Source organism: Pagrus major, chromosome 1 (assembly GCF_040436345.1).
Source record: "Pagrus major chromosome 1, Pma_NU_1.0".
Taxonomy (NCBI): domain Eukaryota; kingdom Metazoa; phylum Chordata; class Actinopteri; order Spariformes; family Sparidae; genus Pagrus; species Pagrus major.
In genome coordinates, this window is record NC_133215.1 from 30475769 (window position 1) to 30494476 (window position 18708).

The 18708-nt window shown below is 40.6% G+C and overlaps 2 protein-coding genes across 4 annotated transcripts; both read right to left on the reverse strand.

Annotated features, from left to right (window-relative positions):
* Positions 1-4373: 4373 nt before the first annotated feature.
* LOC141006189 (uncharacterized) lies at positions 4374-9516 on the reverse strand. 3 transcript variants are annotated; one of them, XM_073478337.1, is made up of 7 exons: positions 9392-9516; positions 8983-9115; positions 7405-7503; positions 6506-7300; positions 6217-6359; positions 5466-5575; positions 4374-5377 (listed from the first exon to the last, which is right to left on the reverse strand). In XM_073478337.1, exons 2-7 carry the CDS (start codon positions 9086-9088, stop codon positions 5239-5241), a joined length of 1392 nt encoding a protein of 463 aa, XP_073334438.1. In that variant the 5' UTR covers positions 9089-9115; positions 9392-9516; the 3' UTR covers positions 4374-5238. The 3 variants fall into 3 exon arrangements, with proteins under 3 accessions (XP_073334438.1, XP_073334446.1, XP_073334454.1); XM_073478345.1 differs by having other exon boundaries at positions 8983-9108; positions 9392-9449; XM_073478353.1 differs by having other exon boundaries at positions 8983-9060; positions 9392-9442.
* A 4422-nt stretch (positions 9517-13938) lies between these two features.
* LOC141005537 (N-acetylaspartate synthetase-like) lies at positions 13939-16030 on the reverse strand. The gene is made up of 2 exons (XM_073477403.1): positions 15944-16030; positions 13939-14408 (listed from the first exon to the last, which is right to left on the reverse strand). Exons 1-2 carry the CDS (start codon positions 15990-15992, stop codon positions 14014-14016), a joined length of 444 nt encoding a protein of 147 aa, XP_073333504.1. The 5' UTR covers positions 15993-16030; the 3' UTR covers positions 13939-14013.
* Positions 16031-18708: the final 2678 nt, after the last annotated feature.

Here is an 18708-nt window from a genome sequence, read left to right on the forward strand (position 1 = left end):
TGGCCATTAGAAATAATGCAGGTTTAAGGCATTTCAATGTTGACTTCACTTTTCAGACACAGAAGCTTCAAGCTGTCCTGGAGGTACAGCTGTGCAAAAAACACTTATGTTAAATTCAAAGGGTTGTTCTTATGTATTGCTTAATCAGGGGATAAAAGATGAATCAAGGTTCAGTAACATTTAACTTGGCTGCCTCCATTCCACCATGTGCACCATCACTGTAAGTCAGAAATAGTAGATACATTTTCAGTACATACTGTACTTGAAATGTAGATTCTACGATATTTACCTGATGATTTCATGTAAAAGCCTTCCATGTCTTCCATGTCTCTGCTCATGGCGTTCTCCAGGTAACCATGGATAACACGTCTGCTGTAGAAGTAGCGCCCACACAGCACAGTAGCAGGGAGGAGTCCTATCACCCACCAGCACATGGTGATGATGAAACAGATAACTGCCGGAGGAGAGATATGAGCAGATGTGTGAATATAATCACAATCTAAAGTTGTTGTACTTATAACTTTCTCCATGGGCACAGAATGAAGGTGAGGCCTAAAGAGTGGCAGAACAAGAGAACAATACAGAAAATTCATGTCACATTCATTTGAACAATACATTAGAAACATAATCAATAACTAGAAAAGAAAAAAAAGTGCCTGTTTTCTTCACATTCAAGAAATTTTAACAGAAAATGGGTTTATAGACATTTTTTTAAGATGTCTCTCTGAAAGAAAATGTAGTCTCCTGATCCCTGGTTAGTCTCAATGCTCCTAATCAACAAGCTTGAGATTACTACCTTACATATTTTTCCAAGCTGCAGAAATATAGCATTTATCTTGTAATCGTACCTGTCATCGCAGTATAGAGCAGGAGACTCTCAGGGTGATGTCTCAGGCCTCTAAAGGCGGTGTCTGGTACCATCTCCATCAGTCCTTCATAAAAGATCTGCTGGACTTCTGGTTTGTCCGCCGGCTCAAACTCACGCACAACAACAGTTTGAAGTCCATTTGGAGCTTTTAGTCCTTTGTCATGTTTTTGGACGTCCTTTTTCTGTATTTTTTCCTCCATATCAAATGTTTAAAAATACTTGATTCAGATGAAGAGGATCAAGTATAGAACTAGCTAAGGTCCAACCACTGACAACTTCTTCCAGCAACAATACTGTTGTGTGCAAGTTTCTCTGTGCGGTCTCTGCTTTGAGATAGCATGCTGCTCCAAGGGCTTTGCAGTTGTTCTGAGAGCAGTTGTCTTCGGGGATCGTTACAGATAAGACCCCAACACATGTATGGAGGCCTCTTAAACACTCTTATCAGCTAACATATGTGAAAAGCTGTCAATGAAAGGGAAACAAAGCTGGTGTCAGCCAATTTGGCAGGCAGGTTTGAGTTTTTAATAACGTAATAACAAGGAGACGAAGCACAGCGAAGCCAAGTAGCAGCAATGCGGAGCAACAGTCAAGCCACAGCAAAGCAAAGCAGCAGTGATTTCCTGCAGATGGGTTAGCGGTTGCTGCTACACAGGTATCTTTTACCCTACAATAAAATAACAAATATTAGCAACTTACTAATGGCTGGAGGAGGAAGCTAAAGTCACTGCTACATACCGGTCAGGCAATCCCGATCGGCACGGCGCGGAGCGGAAGCTCGGCTACCTGAGGGCGACCAACAGTGGACAGCGAGCGGTGCGCAGCAAACAGCGAGCAGCCTGCAGCTAGCGGTTAGCAGCGTGCAGCCAGCAGCAACCCCCAAGCGAGCCTCTGAATAAAATAACCAGAATGAGCAACTGGATGGACAGCATGATAAAAGACTGCAGTCGCCGCCGCCAGCCTACCTGCCACCAAATGAATGCGGAAGTGGAGGGCGTCAGGAAGTGACGTGACCCAGGATCCGTCAGGCAAGAGGACAACCAGGTGCCTTCTGCCTGCCTTTTATAAGGTGCTCTCTCACAGCCATTGGCTGGGAAGAGCCACCGAGCTGAAATCCACCACACAACTTCATACTGCTACAATCTCCCCCCACCAATTGAGTCGTCGTCCCGACGATAAACTAACCAGCAACAAACCAAGAAACAATTAACTCCAAGGCCTAAATAAAGCGGCAACCGCGTTAGACACTGGGCCAGGAAGATTTACAACTCTGTGTGCCATCCCGCCTGCGGACCGTGGGAGACGATGGGCGTTGGAATGTTGACCTGCAGTAGACCTAGTTGTCCGTCGTGCAGCCACTTCCTCAACAACGGGGAGAGATGGCCCAATCTCCACGGGAGCAGGATCCACTGATAAAGGTGGCACAGAGGGAGCTGGGTCGGACTGTGGAAGCAGCAACCGGGGTGTGGTTTGAGCCACAGCCACGGCTTGGTGGGGAGTAGCCAGAGGCTGCTCTGGCCTCAGGAACAAATCACCATCCCATGACAGCTCATCCTCCGACTGAGGCTGCTCAGCAGGAGGAGAAGAGACAGCGTTACTACCTGGAGGGTCGACCCCCACCACAGCCTTCAGCAGAGTACGATGGACTTGCCTGGCTCTGGTTGGATCATCCCTAGGGGCAATGGTGTAGACTGGCCAATCCGTGTATCATTCGTTCATTCGTTTTTCAAAATAAAACCAAAAATAAGAAAACGAAAAAACAATTCCTTTTCTCAGTATTCGTTTCCTAAACTAAAATGAAAAAACAGATAACGACTCGTTTTTTTCAGTTTTCGATTTTATGCTCAAATGAATAATGGAAAAAACGGATAACGAGCGTTTCCCGTTTCATGTTGCAAGCATTTGGTACCTACACCGGAAATTACCGTCACCCGGAAGTGGCCTGGAGCAAAGCTAACGTTAGGAGAGCCAGTCAATTCTCTGACGTTACCAGAGCACAGAATCTTCTCACCGACATTTCCGAGCACCTCTGAACACCGAACTGCTGCAGCGTGGTAGAAATCTCGGCATGCGTTTTACCATCCTCAAAAAGCTGTCCAATTATATCTGCATGATCCTCAAGTCCTGCCATTATTTTTGTTTTGCGCGCCCTCGCAGTACAGAGACAGAGACGGTCACTTCCGCTTCCGGCTCATTGAACTTTTTTCAGATCAAAATGGGATAAAACATGAAACGGGAAACGCTCGTTATCCGTTTTTTCCATTATTCATTTGAGCATAAAATCGAAAACTGAAAAAAACGAGTCGTTATCCGTTTTTTCATTTTAGTTTAGGAAACGAATACTGAGAAAAGGAATTGTTGTTTCGTTTTCTTATTTTTGGTTTTATTTTGAAAAACGAATGAACGAATGATACACGGATTCTGGCCCCCCTTCCTTTGGTGCCCTCAAGACACGATACACAACCGAGGCCCACTGGTCCTGGATCTTATGACGCCCCCGTACACTAAGATCTCGCAACCACACCAACTGGCCCTCCTTTAAGGGAACATCACGGACATATTGGTCATTGTTCTGCTTACAGCGTTCTGCAGCAGCCTTCAACCTGTCCCGAGCTCCCTCGAAAGCCATCTGCAGGCAAGTTTGATGCTCCTGGAGCCACTCGTGGACGCTGCCACCAACAGGATCTTGGACGCGGCCTAACAGAAAATCGACTGGGAGTCTAGGCTCTTGGCCAAACATCAACAAAAAGGGAGACTCGCCGGTGGCTTGATGCGGGGTGGTGTTATAGGCATACAAGACTTGAGGCAGACAGGAACTCCAGTCGTGCTTTCGTGACACCGGCAATGTACGCAACAGGTTGTGAAGCGTTCTGTTGAACCGCTCACATTGCCCATTCCCTGACGGATGGTATGGAGTGGTACGAGACTTCTCTATGCCATACAAAACACAAAGCTTCTCTGTGTTTATTCTTATAAGTCATCAATTAATGTCCACTGATTAAAGGGGCTCTGTGTAATTCTTTTTTTTAGCCATTTACATGTATTTATCTCTTTTTTTGCCATCTGTGAGTAGATTTCAGGGATGTGACTTTATGTACATTCTCAAATTCATCTCAGTGCCCCTCTACACTTTGCTAACAGAGAGCTAGAGTAGCTAACGTTAATTTAGTCAGCCTTCCACCACAACATAGAAGTTCCACAGAGCCCTTTTAATGTAGTAAAATGTTTCCACAGTATCATACATAAACAGTGTTTGACAGGCGTCCCTAACTAGCCAACACAGGTGTCCATCAGCTGCTTCTCGACACATATCCAAGCCAGCACTGCATTTTGGCTCGCAGATAGTATAATTTGAATCCTTCAAACTCACCCAATTATTAGGATGCTTCGTACTCCTTCAGATGCAACTTCAAATAAATGAAAACCACCAGTTCAGAAATAGGCCAACAATTATCCTGGTACTTTTAAATGTAGTGTCCAAATTATTTGAGCACATTGATGAACTTGATGTAGTACAATGTGAATTACTTTATTTGAAATCACTCATTTTATGTGTTTACATGAATCAATATATAAAATGTGTTTATATAAAAAAAGTGCAAAGAAATTGTTTAATTGCAATGCAATGTACATAATGTATGTTTTTCCCACACGTCAATTTAAATAGTTAAAGCACAGATTGAATGGTTGTTAACACATATTGAATTATGCATAATACAGAACCGTCCATTTCCATTTATCTCATCATGAACCTTCGTACTAGCTGGACTTTGAGGTCATACAAGAAGCCATAACTAAACACAAAATAGCCAGCATAAGCTTGCTAGCTCAAACTGAGAGCAATCTCACTGTCATAATGTTTGTTTATGTTTTTGCTGTTGATTTTCAGGGCCTGGCACCAGAGGACACAATGGAAAGCAAGCTCAAACTCCACCCAACTGCTCCGTCACAAGCCTCAAAGCAACTCATTAGTAGGTACAACTTCTGGGAAAATTGATTAATTAGTTTGACATAATCTGGAAGTGTCTATTTCACATATGTGTACACTGAAAATCATTCTTTTCGAAATTAGTTACAAGGTTAACATGATTGTTTGTTACAGTATGTACAGATATCATTGTACAGTTAACTGGTGCAACATTACAAAAACAGTTTTATCCAAACAACCTATCTTAATGTATCTGCTTCAGCACAAGATCAGCCATCTGCTAAATTTGACTTACATCACTTATCACAACAATACATTCAGGCTTTAGCTGTTAGCAATGCTCTTTGTCATTGTGTGTAAATTTGATATTACATGATAATCATCTGTACCAGACAGTGGCCAGCAAGGCTAGTCAAAGCTCTAGTCCACTTTGCAAACAGGAAAACTACATCTCACAGATCCAGGTTTGTTCTCTGTTACAGCTTTCATCATTCCAGTCTCCATTCCCTGTCGCCTGGTGCCGGAACTCCACACAGTCCTGGTTCCTCCCGTCAAAGCTGTTGGGCTGGTTTTTACCCCAGAACCTGCAGGACAATGAGAGACATCCAAAATGAGAAAAAATGCTGCTCTATCCTTTGGTGAACGAGGTCTACATAGTTTTTAGTTTCTTACGTTGTGGTCAGTGGCGACCCATCTACCCATTTCCAATTCCCTTCCACTCCTTCATCCGTCAATCCAATCCAGACTTCTTTGTCACTTGAATACAAGCCATTGATGAAGATCTACGGGGGATAAGACATAAAATCAAAACTTACTAAACAGAAAAGCTACCATAAGTCGCGTTTTACTTCATGAGAATGTAATACAGACAGTTATCGTTGTGATGTAGCAGAATAACTTAAAGCTGCACTAATGAATATTTTTATACTAACAATTGATGATATTATGTTATTAATTAAGCTAGCATAAGTAAGAAGTAACAATAGTTTCACTTCCTTTGTCTCTTATTCTCCTATATTTTCACTATTTCCAGTGGAGCGCTTAGCCGCTATGCTGATGGCATTGTCAACATGGCTTCACAAACAAGTCCCCAGACTAGGTTGTTATGTGAGAGTCTTCATAGACATTGTGAAATTCTTTCTATGACTGGTTCTTCATTATTTGCACCTACTTGTTAAATCGGCATATGTTATACATTAAGTTCTTTGTGGACACCAGCAGAGCAAAGTGATAATTCCTTGAGGCTTCATCACTAGGAGCATCCTCTTTCACGTCACACATCCATTGTTAGTGTGATACTGATTAGTGCAGCTTTCATGAACTTAAATGCCATGAAGAAGCTGGTTTATTGTGCTTTCATGGTGACACCTGCATGAACAGTCATGCCGATATACTGTAGATAAATGCAAAGAGATAAACAAACCATTTCCTCTTGGGTTTTTATGATTGCCAGGTCTGCTCCTTTGCTTTGACAGTATTCTCTACCCTTCCTCCAGTTTTTCTTGCCAGTGGAAGTGTAGTAGCAGCTGCCCTCATATTTTCTCCAGCCAGTGGGGCATTTTACATCTGAAAATGCAGTCATTGAAAGCTATTTGAAAGCATGGATTTGTTTTTCATCAGAAGGCATGGCAGACCTTAAAGTTCTGTCTAGAATCATTTTGGCAAGAGGGCCACATACATATTGTCAATATGAAACATCCTTAACATGTTACCTCGAATCTTTGCCTTCAGTTTCTCAATTTCTATTTGCAGCTCGTCTCTCTCAGCAGTCAGGTTGTCGTTGTTCTTCATCAGCAGGTCTCTCTCCACTGTTACATTTTGGCAACTGTTTTCCACCTCCTGTTTTTCTTGAGTCATGGACGTGTAAGAAGCCTGCAGCTCATCCAAGGATTTTACAAGTACATCATACCTGGCCTGCAGATTTTCCTTTTCTACTGTCAGGTTTTGATGGCTGCTTGCTATCTTGTCTTTCTCAATGGTAGAGTGGTTGTATCTGTCGTGCAAGTGCTCTACAGCCTTAGTCATGGCGTTGTAATTAATTTGCAGCTGATCTCTTTGTCTGGTTGCGTTATTGTATTTGTTCTGTAAATTGTCCCTTTCTTTGATCACTGAGACATAATGGGCCTGTAACTCATTTTTGCGGTTGACCGCTATATCGTATTGTTTTTGTATCAGGTCTTTGGTTGAAGTTAAGGCTCTGTTATCAGTCTGGAGCTGGTCGTTACTGGCTTTTAGTGTTTCGATCTCCTTGGTTGAAGCAGTGTTACTGGCCTGTAACTGGCTTTGGCTACTTTTAAGTTCAGTTACTTCCCTACTCAGTACATTGTTGTTGGTGTCTATGCGGTTATATCTGGTAGACAAGTAATCGTAATTTTGCTGTAAGTTTGTATTTGTGACCTGGAGATCCCTTTTCAGTTTTTGCGCTGTCCTCAGATCCTCCTGCAGATTGTCTTTCTCTTTATGCATGGCTTTTAGGTTGTTCTGATGCTCTTGCTCTGTGTTTTGATCTGCCAAAAATAAGATATATCAGTAAATCAGTGATTTTATCATGACATGAGGCAACTTTTTAAAACGTGAAAATTTGACAAAGGAAACAAAGAGGTGGACTCACAGTGGACACTCTGACCTATGACCCCAAACAACAGGATTAGACACAGCAGACCGAGGCAAACTGTAGCGATCCGGAAAGGGCTGTTTCTCAATGCATAAACTGGATGACAGCAGGAGTAGAGACAGAAACTTAAAACCAAAGAAGTGTTTTAAGGAACTTGTGGTTTTGTGCTTCATCTGTACTATGAGTGGTGAGGCATGGTGTTGCAAAATACTATTCAAAACATTTATTTCAAGCAAAACTGCTGACGAATTAATAGTTTCAAAACATATTACATATACGAACATATTTATGTTGGAACTTGTAATTATATATATACTGTGTATATATATGTATATATATATATATATATATATATATATATATACACTACTAAAGAGTGAGTAAGGAATGAATCAGGAACGACTTGATAATTACATAAGAGTAGAATCTTTAACGAGAAATTGAGGACTATACAGTAGATAGTGAAGACAACAGACTGGGAGAAAATATATTAATAAATCATTAGGTAATGAGTGCTTCATGAAAATCTGTCAATCAACAACTAATTAATAAGTAATTATTTAATCATAAGTTATACTTTTTGTGCCTCCTCAAGTAGTGATACAAAATACTGAGTAGTTACCAAGTAGTCCCTCAGTACTTCATGATAATAACAATTAGTTACTAAGACCCTGTCCATGCGTACACACATCTCTTAAAACAAAGCTTTTCTCATGCATTCTGACCTTTTGTACAAACATCAACAGCAGTTTAGGTCACTGAAAACGGAGCTTTTGGAAAACTCCTGTCAGAGTGAAGTTATTAAGAAACCATGTTTTCAGTGTTTACGTCTGAGTGGGCAGAAACAGAGATTTTTGGAAAGAATGGCGCAGACACACACATTTATCAGTGTTTGTAGCATCATTTGCAAATGTGAACAGCCCACTAATACAACCAAAAGTAAAATGACCTTGGCCAGGTAGCATGTTATAGCCTGATATTAGCAGCATATTTTCATTGGTTTAGATTACGTTAGCTTGGCATGCTACATAACTGAGTTGTGTGCAAATTACCTGTGCAAACGTTGACACCCATATGGCACATCCCACTTCAAGACATACATTTTCAAGACATAACATTGACATGATGCTGCAGAGATTTGGTTGTAGTTAGCACCTAGTACATTCGGATACATCTGACATTATTTTTTATAGTATTTAGGCCTATGATAGTAGTGTTGCAATAAGTCACCATATCATACAAAAAACAATTCTTGCATTTTGTGTCCACAGCGTATTCTGCTGCACCCCAGCAGCCAAAAAACAACAAGTTATAGAAATAAACATTTTTGTTAAGTAAGTTCATTTCTATCAAATATACAAGTGTGATTATTGTATGGCATTGCCCGTGGTAATGCTAGGTATTTCTGTTTTTGTTTTTTTTTAATAAGATAGAATTAAAACAGTACATTGTGGGCTGTGAAACCAAATCAGTGAGCTAAAAAACATTAAAAAGCAGTTGACAAATTTTTATAGTCTCATTTTATAAATTGTTAAATCACCCAATTGTATTTGAAAGGAAGTTAAGATGTTTTACCTGAATACTGGAGCTTGCTGCCATCCGTGAAGAATTGCTTATAGCCAATTTTACTGTTCTCCATGTCCATGTTTGTCACTGTGGAGGCACGGTACTCAACGGCCATATTTGCATCTGCTTCATGAGCTGCAGTCTTACCAGCAAAACACTGCGGCATTAGCTTATGAAAAACTCTTTCAGTAATAATACAAAAAATCTATCCACTTTCACCAATTTCACTTTGATTTATGTTCTTCTTCAAAGTTCCCTATCTTGACATAAAGAATAATACTGTAGAACTTATATTACCTTTTAGCAGGATTCAAACGTCTACATAGAATTCTAGGTTTAGCTGTTTTGTTTTTTTGGAATCTACACCTGGATCATAATGCCACACATGAATGTAAGATAGCAACAAAGTAAACCTTACCTCTCCTTGTAGAGATGATCAAAGATTTGGAATAATGAAGGAATTATGTTTTGTGTTCCTGTAACTTCAGATCACAAAGGCAGTGCACCTGTGTGTCAATATATGCCACACTCACTTTAAAGTATGGTGTTCTTTTCACTTGTGACCAGTGGGGCAGAAATTGAGGGCTGGCCAGGAGGCGGAGTGAGAAACTCCCTTCTTCCTAACCGCAAGTGAGTTAGACAGAGAAATCAAATTAAAGGATTAGTTCACCCAAAAATGAAAATTTGGTCATTACAAAACCACTCTTGTAAATACAAATCCCAGGTCTGAAACAATTTGTCATTTGTCAACATAATGTAGGTGCTAACTGCAAACAAAACTCATTATGTCATAACAATGTTATGTCTTGGAAACTTGTATGTTGAAGTAAACATGTATGTAAAGCTGTGATCCTACCCTCTCACTGAAGTTACATAGTGCAGAAACAAAGGGCAGAATGGCTGAGACAGAGACACCATTCACCCTATTACAAGACACTGTACCATCAAAATGATTTTGAATATGTTGTTTTAAGGAAAAAAGTTACATCAATTTCCCCCCGGGGATTAATAAAGTATTCTGATTCTGATTCTGATTTAAAGTGAAATATCTGATAATCAGGCAGGGTGTGCGGTAATGCCTAGATTTCTGCTTTAAACAGGTGTTAATACCAATCTTTTTAAATCAAATTGTTATGTCAAGGCCTCTTGAGACTGAATTACACTGGACAAGCTGTATGGAGCCATTTTCTATGGTTTATTTTGTTGTTTATCAATGTTTTAAAACTAGGGCTTACAATATAACGCGTCGAGCGCCTGCAATGCGTCAAGTTGAACTGAGTTTAGCCAAGCGGCGCTGGCAAATGACCTGCTCCAGAGAAGGGCCAAGCCGCCCCGCCTTCAAGCGTGCCACAGTGATGTTCGCGACTGCAGCCAACCCGAAACAAGCACCTGTCCCCCTTCAAATCAATACTCAACTCATGTCTGTGCAGGAAACCTGAGAGAAAGACATTTTTAAAAGTCAGTGTGTCCAGCTCTCAGTACTTTTGTAGCTTCTAATTGAATCTTTTTAGTTTCTCTCATCCTGTTTGCAACTTTCAAACCTCTGCTGTGTTTTACGGTTTCATTGTGTTCACTTTCAGCTGTTTCAGGAGTCATGTTTAGTGACTGCTGGTGAAAACACAATGTTTCCTGTAATGCAGCTTCATAACAAAAGCTTTTAAATTACTAAATTACAGGGGGCTTTTATTGTGAAGAAGTTACAGCAAATGAAATGTGTTTGTAACTGAATTAGCAGAGCCACTTTGTTAGCAGTGATTCTTTGATATTACTGCGGGGATTGAGACAAGAGCGTCATTGGTTTAGGACGCACCATCAAGCAGGTAGCCCAGCTGAGATGGAAATGCAAAATCCCGGCCTCCAGTGATTAGCAGTGATGCTAATAATGGGAATTGTGACCTGCAGTTTAATCACAAAGCTTGTAATTAATTAGATTACTTTTTTAATAGTTTGACAGTCCTATTTAAAACAAGTCTCCATCTACTTCAGTTGTTCTTATTGACTGAAGTTGAATTTTTGGGTGAACTTTTTCTTTAGGGAGCGGTTGAAATTAAACTGAGGATACTCTTGGCCATCCAAGATTGATCTTAACACTGATGATGCATTATTTGAGGCATCATTATAACCATGAGTGACATCAGTTTGCGTCCCTGGTTGGAATAAACACACAATAAACACACTAAAGCCCTGACAGCACTGAGACCACTGTTTAAGGTCATGGGATATAAAGCTGTTTGATTTGGTGTAATCAAAGCGCTGCATAGCGCAGCAGCACAAACTTTTTGTCAGTTTCACAACATGAACCACAAGATCAGATATGAGGAAGGACAGATTTCACAAAACAAAAATGCTGAGCATGGAGTTTTAATAGCATAGCTTACTTGGAAAAGGTCTGAGTCAGGTCGATTACTCAAGTCTTGTTCCAACGTATTACTGACTGAGAAAAAATTCTGCACTGGGTGAGTAAATCATTTTGTGTAGACTTTATTTAACAACTTGTGTACAAGAGTATGGAAATGTGTTTGTTTTTTGTTTTTTTAAAAGAATGCAGTAAATCCATTCATAAAACTCACACAGCATATGACGCTGTATATGTAAAGCATCTCTACGAAGCTCACTTTCTGGATCGCAGCGACAGTAACAGGTCCCGTTGGACAATGCAAGCTGGAGCTAACATTTCAGAAGCTCGTCAACAATTTAACAACTTATGCTTACTCAGGTTCCTGTGAGAACGTTAGAACAGCAAATCAGCATTTTATGACACAATCCATTCTAAATATACAGAGGGACAGTGGCAGGAAATACACAGCTTCCCTCAGTACTGCCTTGGCCTCCCCATCTGTCATGACTTCAACCCCACAGGACCACTGAGGAGACTTGTATTCAGTCAACTGAAAACAAACTATGAAGAAGTGAGTCCTGACAGAGCTGGGACCAATTCATTTTCAAATTATTCAGTTGTTGAAGGGGCACTTGACCAATTTTAAGCATGAAGATCAGTTCACTCATCACAAGGAGTACAGTACTACTCACCCCGTTGAACAGTTGTATAATGCCCTCTATGGCTCTGCAGGGAGCTTTTCAAAGCATGAAAAAAAACATCAGTGTTACCTGTGCTCGGGCTTATGCTGCATTCACATTCTCCTTGGATGGGCCCACTTCCCAAGTCAGCTCAGAGCATTTAGACAAAACAGCCGTTTCCAGTATTTAAGTGACTATACAATACTTGCAAAAGTTTCTTACCATATACCCACTTTAATCCGCCATGTTTCAGCATCATGTGACTTCAACTCGTCTACTCATATACCAAACTTTTCTCTGACTCTCCGAGTTGTTGTTCCGAATTTTCCGACAGCACGTGAATGAACAGTTACGACTTAAAGTTTAACATAAAGCCTGTGTTACTGTACAGTTATGACCTATAAGGTTTGAAGGAAGTGGTTATTTAAGAGGCAGAGGAGGCATATGAAAGATGACATTGAGTTGTATCATGGGAAATGTAGCATTTTTTGTAGCTAGGTGTCACTACTGCTTTAATGTTGCCCCCTATGAGTCCCCCAACTTCATAGAAGTGCAATGTATAACCTCTATTTAATCAGGTAATCAGGACAGACCGGAGTACAGCACAGCAACAGTACTAGACAAACACCAGCATATAGAGCATCAGAGGAAAGAGCCATCATTAAAGTCATTGCTAAGTAATACCTACCTGTTCAGCCATAGAAATACGCTATATATTTATAAAGTGTTTTTATTGTGTCATATAGGGTTATAAAAGGCATTTCAAATAGGATAGTTAATACGGAGTTTACATAATAATCAAAATATCTTTAGAAGTTTAGAAGTACTGAAGATAAATATGTTGCTTCTTACCCACCCACCCACACCCACACCCACACCCACACACACACCCACACCCTCTACTTAGTCCTTACATAACAAAATATGTGATTAGGTAGCACTGTGGACAAGGTGATTTGTCAGAGCTGTGGGTACCACCACTCACAACAACACATTAAAGTTAACAGTCTGCATAATCATATTAAAAATCATACAATCATATACATTTTAAGTACTTGAAGATACACTCACTGCGTAGTAACATACGTAACATGCAAGAAAATGTTGTCTTTGTGAATTACATTTTTGTTTTCTCCCAGTTTATAGGTGGCTAACAATAACTTGTAACGGGGGGGAAAAAAGGCAGCAGAACATCCTTTCATTTTTAAAAAGGTAAAAGTTCATGATGTTGTCGTTAGAAATAACGACAAAAAACTTACTTGGCACCAGATCCACACCCAACAACAGTAACAGTGTTTACTTGACCTTCTAAAGAAGCTGTAACATAACTGTGTGTGCACGCTAGCACAAAATTACTATAAGGGTTAGAAAGACTGGGGGCACCCATTAGCTCAGTTGGTAGAGCGGGCGTCCCATGTCCTCACTGAAGCCTGGGGCCCTTTGCTGCCTGTTACCCCCCTCTCTCTCCTCCTGTTTCCTGTCATCTCTGAAGCTGTCCTATCAATAAAGCCATACAAAGGCCAAAAAAACAACAATGCGTTTGGTCTCAAAACCTGAACCACAATCTGCAGGTGGAGAAGCCTCCCTGCAAGGGAGCATTTCTGCTTCCTAGACATGCACATTTGCTCAACACTCTCCTTTGATTGGTCTCCTAAAGTCGGAAACGTTATAAAAATTATAGTGCATGCAGTAAACAAAATCAATTCCCTTCAAAAAATGGGATCTCTGAAAGAGAGGAGTTGCTCCAACATGATGACACAATGAAAATGGTTGTTCTTTCACACAACTGCCTGTCTTTAACTGTGTCAACAATCAAATCAAACAGCCAATCAAAGGCCATGGTCAGTATTCAAAGTGACAGATGAATGTAGCGCAGAAATCAACTGTCTTTTTCATCCCTGCCTACAAAGTCTCAAAAGTGCTTTGTAGGACTTCCCATGCAGAGAGCAAAATTCTCCCTGCTGGTGCTTTTACACTAGTTCATACTGTTCTGTGTAGGCACTTATCTGTTTTCCCCTACAGTCAGTGTTGTCCGTTTGAAGTGATCTTACTATTTCCTACATCAAGGCTGTAGTGATGATGGCGGACCCTGTAGAAAATCTTTCCCAGTAAGGACAGTCTTGCACCAGGTGTGATGTACCCATTGGTGACCCCAACACAGCAGAAGCCCAGACGCTGGTAGAGCTGGTGGGCAGCACTTGTGTACGCTGTGGTTCCCAGGACAACAGAGGAGTATCTGTGAGCGGCAGCATACTCCAGAACCTTCCGTCCCAGTGCAACACCGACTCCCCGCCGCCGACAGCTCCGGTCAACACACATCCGCTGCAACTCAACAGCACCTCCTGACTTCTGCTGTCCGACTGCTGCTACGACACCCACCACTTTGCCCTCCAGCACTGCTACCCACAGACAGGAGTCTGAGTTGGAGGGCAAGGACACAACATGAGCATGATGAATAAAGGATTTGAAAATGCTGTGAAAAATAGAATCATTCAGTTTCACACATAATTCATTCAAGTCTCTGAACTGTGCGGCAATGCTTCCTGTGCCTGTCATTCACAGGCACAGGAAGCTTAGAGATGATCACTGACGATCCTCAAAACTAGTTTATATTGCAATGATCTGCACAAATTGTGCATCCATTATCACACCTGACATAAACGTCTTCCCAGTAGGCTTGTTAATCTTATCAGCAATATGACTGCTAAGTCTGTGATGTTTTGATGTCTTTACTCATCTTATTAATACGGTCCATTATTGAGTTTCTTAGTTACTATTTTCTAATGTTCATAATACTTCATCCGACTGTGAAACACAATGATGGAGGTAAGGGCAGGACTTTATTGTTCCATCCCTGACAAAGTCTTGTATTCCGTAGATATATTAACCTTGTGCAAGCTTGCAGCCAGTGTGGACAAAATAAAACTACACTATGTCTTAGTTTTGAATTGAAATGGCCTTGTTGTCTTGTGGCCTCTTCCAGAACTTTTGGCTTACAAGGCACCTAACTTTCTGGGTAATAATCAATAATAGAGACCGTTGGGTAAGTTTCTGCTGCAGAAATTGAATTAAGTTCCCTCTTGAACATATTTCAAGACCTGAAAATGATGATATAGCATTACTAAGGAAGAGAATATGAAACATAAGTCTGTAGGTGTCCCTGGATGCATGCTCTGCACAAACTGTAATTAGTGTACATTGCTCTTTCAAACTTGCTGTCATTTATAAGAAATTCAGTCTATGTGTTGACCCACCATGACGTCACCCACTGGTTTGTGAACTACCGTTTTGAAGCCTCGAGTTTGTCATTACTGTGTCATGTTGTTGGAGTGTGTTGGAGCCAGAAAGGGCCATATTTGGATGAGAATGTGGAGCTGGGGAGGCTATTCTGATTGGATTAACCCTAGCGCTAGCCACACCCTAAGAATACCCTTGTTTATCTAGGGTATCTAGGGTAGGGTTCTATCTTACTCCAAATGGGACTGTAATTTACATAATGAACATCATGCTGTATTGAAGAAGACTTGAAACTAGTGATTGAGACCATAAACTCATTAGTAAACTGTTCACTGAGGTAATAAATCAAGTGAGGAGTCGAGTCATTTTCTCATAAGCTTACATACAATTTTACTTATTTTTTAAACTAGGGGAGTCTCCCTCTGCTGGCCATTAGAAATAATGCAGGTTTAAGGCATTTCAATGTTGACTTCACTTTTCAGACACAGAAGCTTCAAGCTGTCCTGGAGGTACAGCTGTGCAAAAAACACTTATGTTAAATTCAAAGGGTTGTTCTTATGTATTGCTTAATCAGGGGATAAAAGATGAATCAAGGTTCAGTAACATTTAACTTGGCTGCCTCCATTCCACCATGTGCACCATCACTGTAAGTCAGAAATAGTAGATACATTTTCAGTACATACTGTACTTGAAATGTAGATTCTACGATATTTACCTGATGATTTCATGTAAAAGCCTTCCATGTCTTCCATGTCTCTGCTCATGGCGTGCTCCAGGTAACCATGGATAACACGTCTGCTGTAGAAGTAGCGCCCACACAGCACAGTAGCAGGGAGGAGTCCTATCACCCACCAGCACATGGTGATGACGAAACAGATAACTGCCGGAGGAGAGATATGAGCAGATGTGTGAATATAATCACAATCTAAAGTTGTTGTACTTATAACTTTCTCCATGGGCACAGAATGAAGGTGAGGCCTAAAGAGTGGCAGAACAAGAGAACAATACAGAAAATTCATGTCACATTCATTTGAACAATACATTAGAAACATAATCAATAACTAGAAAAGAAAAAAAAGTGCCCGTTTTCTTCACATTCAAGAAATTTTAACAGAAAATGGGTTTATAGACATTTTTTTAAGATGTCTCTCTGAAAGAAAATGTAGTCTCCTGATCCCTGGTTAGTCTCAATGCTCCTAATCAACAAGCTTGAGATTACTACCTTACATATTTTTCCAAGCTGCAGAAATATAGCATTTATCTTGTAATCGTACCTGTCATCGCAGTATAGAGCAGGAGACTCTCAGGGTGATGTCTCAGGCCTCTAAAGGCGGTGTCTGGTACCATCTCCATCAGTCCTTCATAAAAGATCTGCTGGACTTCTGGTTTGTCCGCCGGCTCAAACTCACGCACAACAACAGTTTGAAGTCCATTTGGAGCTTTTAGTCCTTTGTCATGTTTTTGGACGTCCTTTTTCTGTATTTTTTCCTCCATATCAAATGTTTAAAAATACTTGATTCAGATGAAGAGGATCAAGTATAGAACTAGCTAAGGTCCAACCACTGACAACTTCTTCCAGCAACAATACTGTTGTGTAAGACCCCAACACATGTATGGAGGCCTCTTAAACACTCTTATCAGCTAACATATGTGAAAAGCTGTCAATGAAAGGGAAACAGGAGCTGGGGAGGCTATTCTGATTGGATTAACCCTAGCGCTAGCCACACCCTAAGAATACCCTTGTTTATCTAGGGTATCTAGGGTAGGGTTCTATCTTACTCCAAATGGGACTGTAATTTACATAATGAACATCATGCTGTATTGAAGAAGACTTGAAACTAGTGATTGAGACCATAAACTCATTAGTAAACTGTTCACTGAGGTAATAAATCAAGTGAGGAGTCGAGTCATTTTCTCATAAGCTTACATACAATTTTACTTATTTTTTAAACTAGGGGAGTCTCCCTCTGCTGGCCATTAGAAATAATGCAGGTTTAAGGCATTTCAATGTTGACTTCACTTTTCAGACACAGAAGCTTCAAGCTGTCCTGGAGGTACAGCTGTGCAAAAAACACTTATGTTAAATTCAAAGGGTTGTTCTTATGTATTGCTTAATCAGGGGATAAAAGATGAATCAAGGTTCAGTAACATTTAACTTGGCTGCCTCCATTCCACCATGTGCACCATCACTGTAAGTCAGAAATAGTAGATACATTTTCAGTACATACTGTACTTGAAATGTAGATTCTACGATATTTACCTGATGATTTCATGTAAAAGCCTTCCATGTCTTCCATGTCTCTGCTCATGGCGTGCTCCAGGTAACCATGGATAACACGTCTGCTGTAGAAGTAGCGCCCACACAGCACAGTAGCAGGGAGGAGTCCTATCACCCACCAGCACATGGTGATGACGAAACAGATAACTGCCGGAGGAGAGATATGAGCAGATGTGTGAATATAATCACAATCTAAAGTTGTTGTACTTATAACTTTCTCCATGGGCACAGAATGAAGGTGAGGCCTAAAGAGTGGCAGAACAAGAGAACAATACAGAAAATTCATGTCACATTCATTTGAACAATACATTAGAAACATAATCAATAACTAGAAAAGAAAAAAAAGTGCCCGTTTTCTTCACATTCAAGAAATTTTAACAGAAAATGGGTTTATAGACATTTTTTTAAGATGTCTCTCTGAAAGAAAATGTAGTCTCCTGATCCCTGGTTAGTCTCAATGCTCCTAATCAACAAGCTTGAGATTACTACCTTACATATTTTTCCAAGCTGCAGAAATATAGCATTTATCTTGTAATCGTACCTGTCATCGCAGTATAGAGCAGGAGACTCTCAGGGTGATGTCTCAGGCCTCTAAAGGCGGTGTCTGGTACCATCTCCATCAGTCCTTCATAAAAGATCTGCTGGACTTCTGGTTTGTCCGCCGGCTCAAACTCACGCACAACAACAGTTTGAAGTCCATTTGGAGCTTTTAGTCCTTTGTCATGTTTTTGGACGTCCTTTTTCTGTATTTTTTCCTCCATATCAAATGTTTAAAAATACTTGATTCAGATGAAGAGGATCAAGTATAGAACTAGCTAAGGTCCAACCACTGACAACTTCTTCCAGCAACAATACTGTTGTGTAAGACCCCAACACATGTATGGAGGCCTCTTAAACACTCTTATCAGCTAACATATGTGAAAAGCTGTCAATGAAAGGGAAACAAAGCTGGTGTCAGCCAATTTGGCAGGCAGGTTTGAGTTTTTAATAACGTAATAACAAGGAGACGAAGCACAGCGAAGCCAAGTAGCAGCAATGCGGAGCAACAGTCAAGCCACAGCAAAGCAAAGCAGCAGTGATTTCCTGCAGACGGGTTAGCGGTTGCTGCTACACAGGTATCTTTTATCCTACAATAAAATAACAAATATTAGCAACTTACTAATGGCTGGAGGAGGAAGCTAAAGTCACTGCTACATACCGGT

Coding starts and splice junctions, on each gene's coding strand:
- LOC141006189 (XM_073478337.1), bottom strand. CDS start 9,088: ATGGCCGTTGAGTACCGTGCCTCCACAGTGACAAACATGGACATGGAG. Junction 5,576..6,216: donor TAAAAACCCAAGAGGAAATG/GTTTGTTTATCT, acceptor TATCCCCCGTAG/ATCTTCATCAATGGCTTGTA. Junction 5,378..5,465: donor GGGTCGCCACTGACCACAAC/GTAAGAAACTAA, acceptor ATTGTCCTGCAG/GTTCTGGGGTAAAAACCAGC.
- LOC141005537 (XM_073477403.1), bottom strand. CDS start 15,992: ATGAGCAGAGACATGGAAGACATGGAAGGCTTTTACATGAAATCATCA. Junction 14,409..15,943: donor CTTTTACATGAAATCATCAG/GTAAATATCGTA, acceptor CCTCCAACTCAG/ACTCCTGTCTGTGGGTAGCA.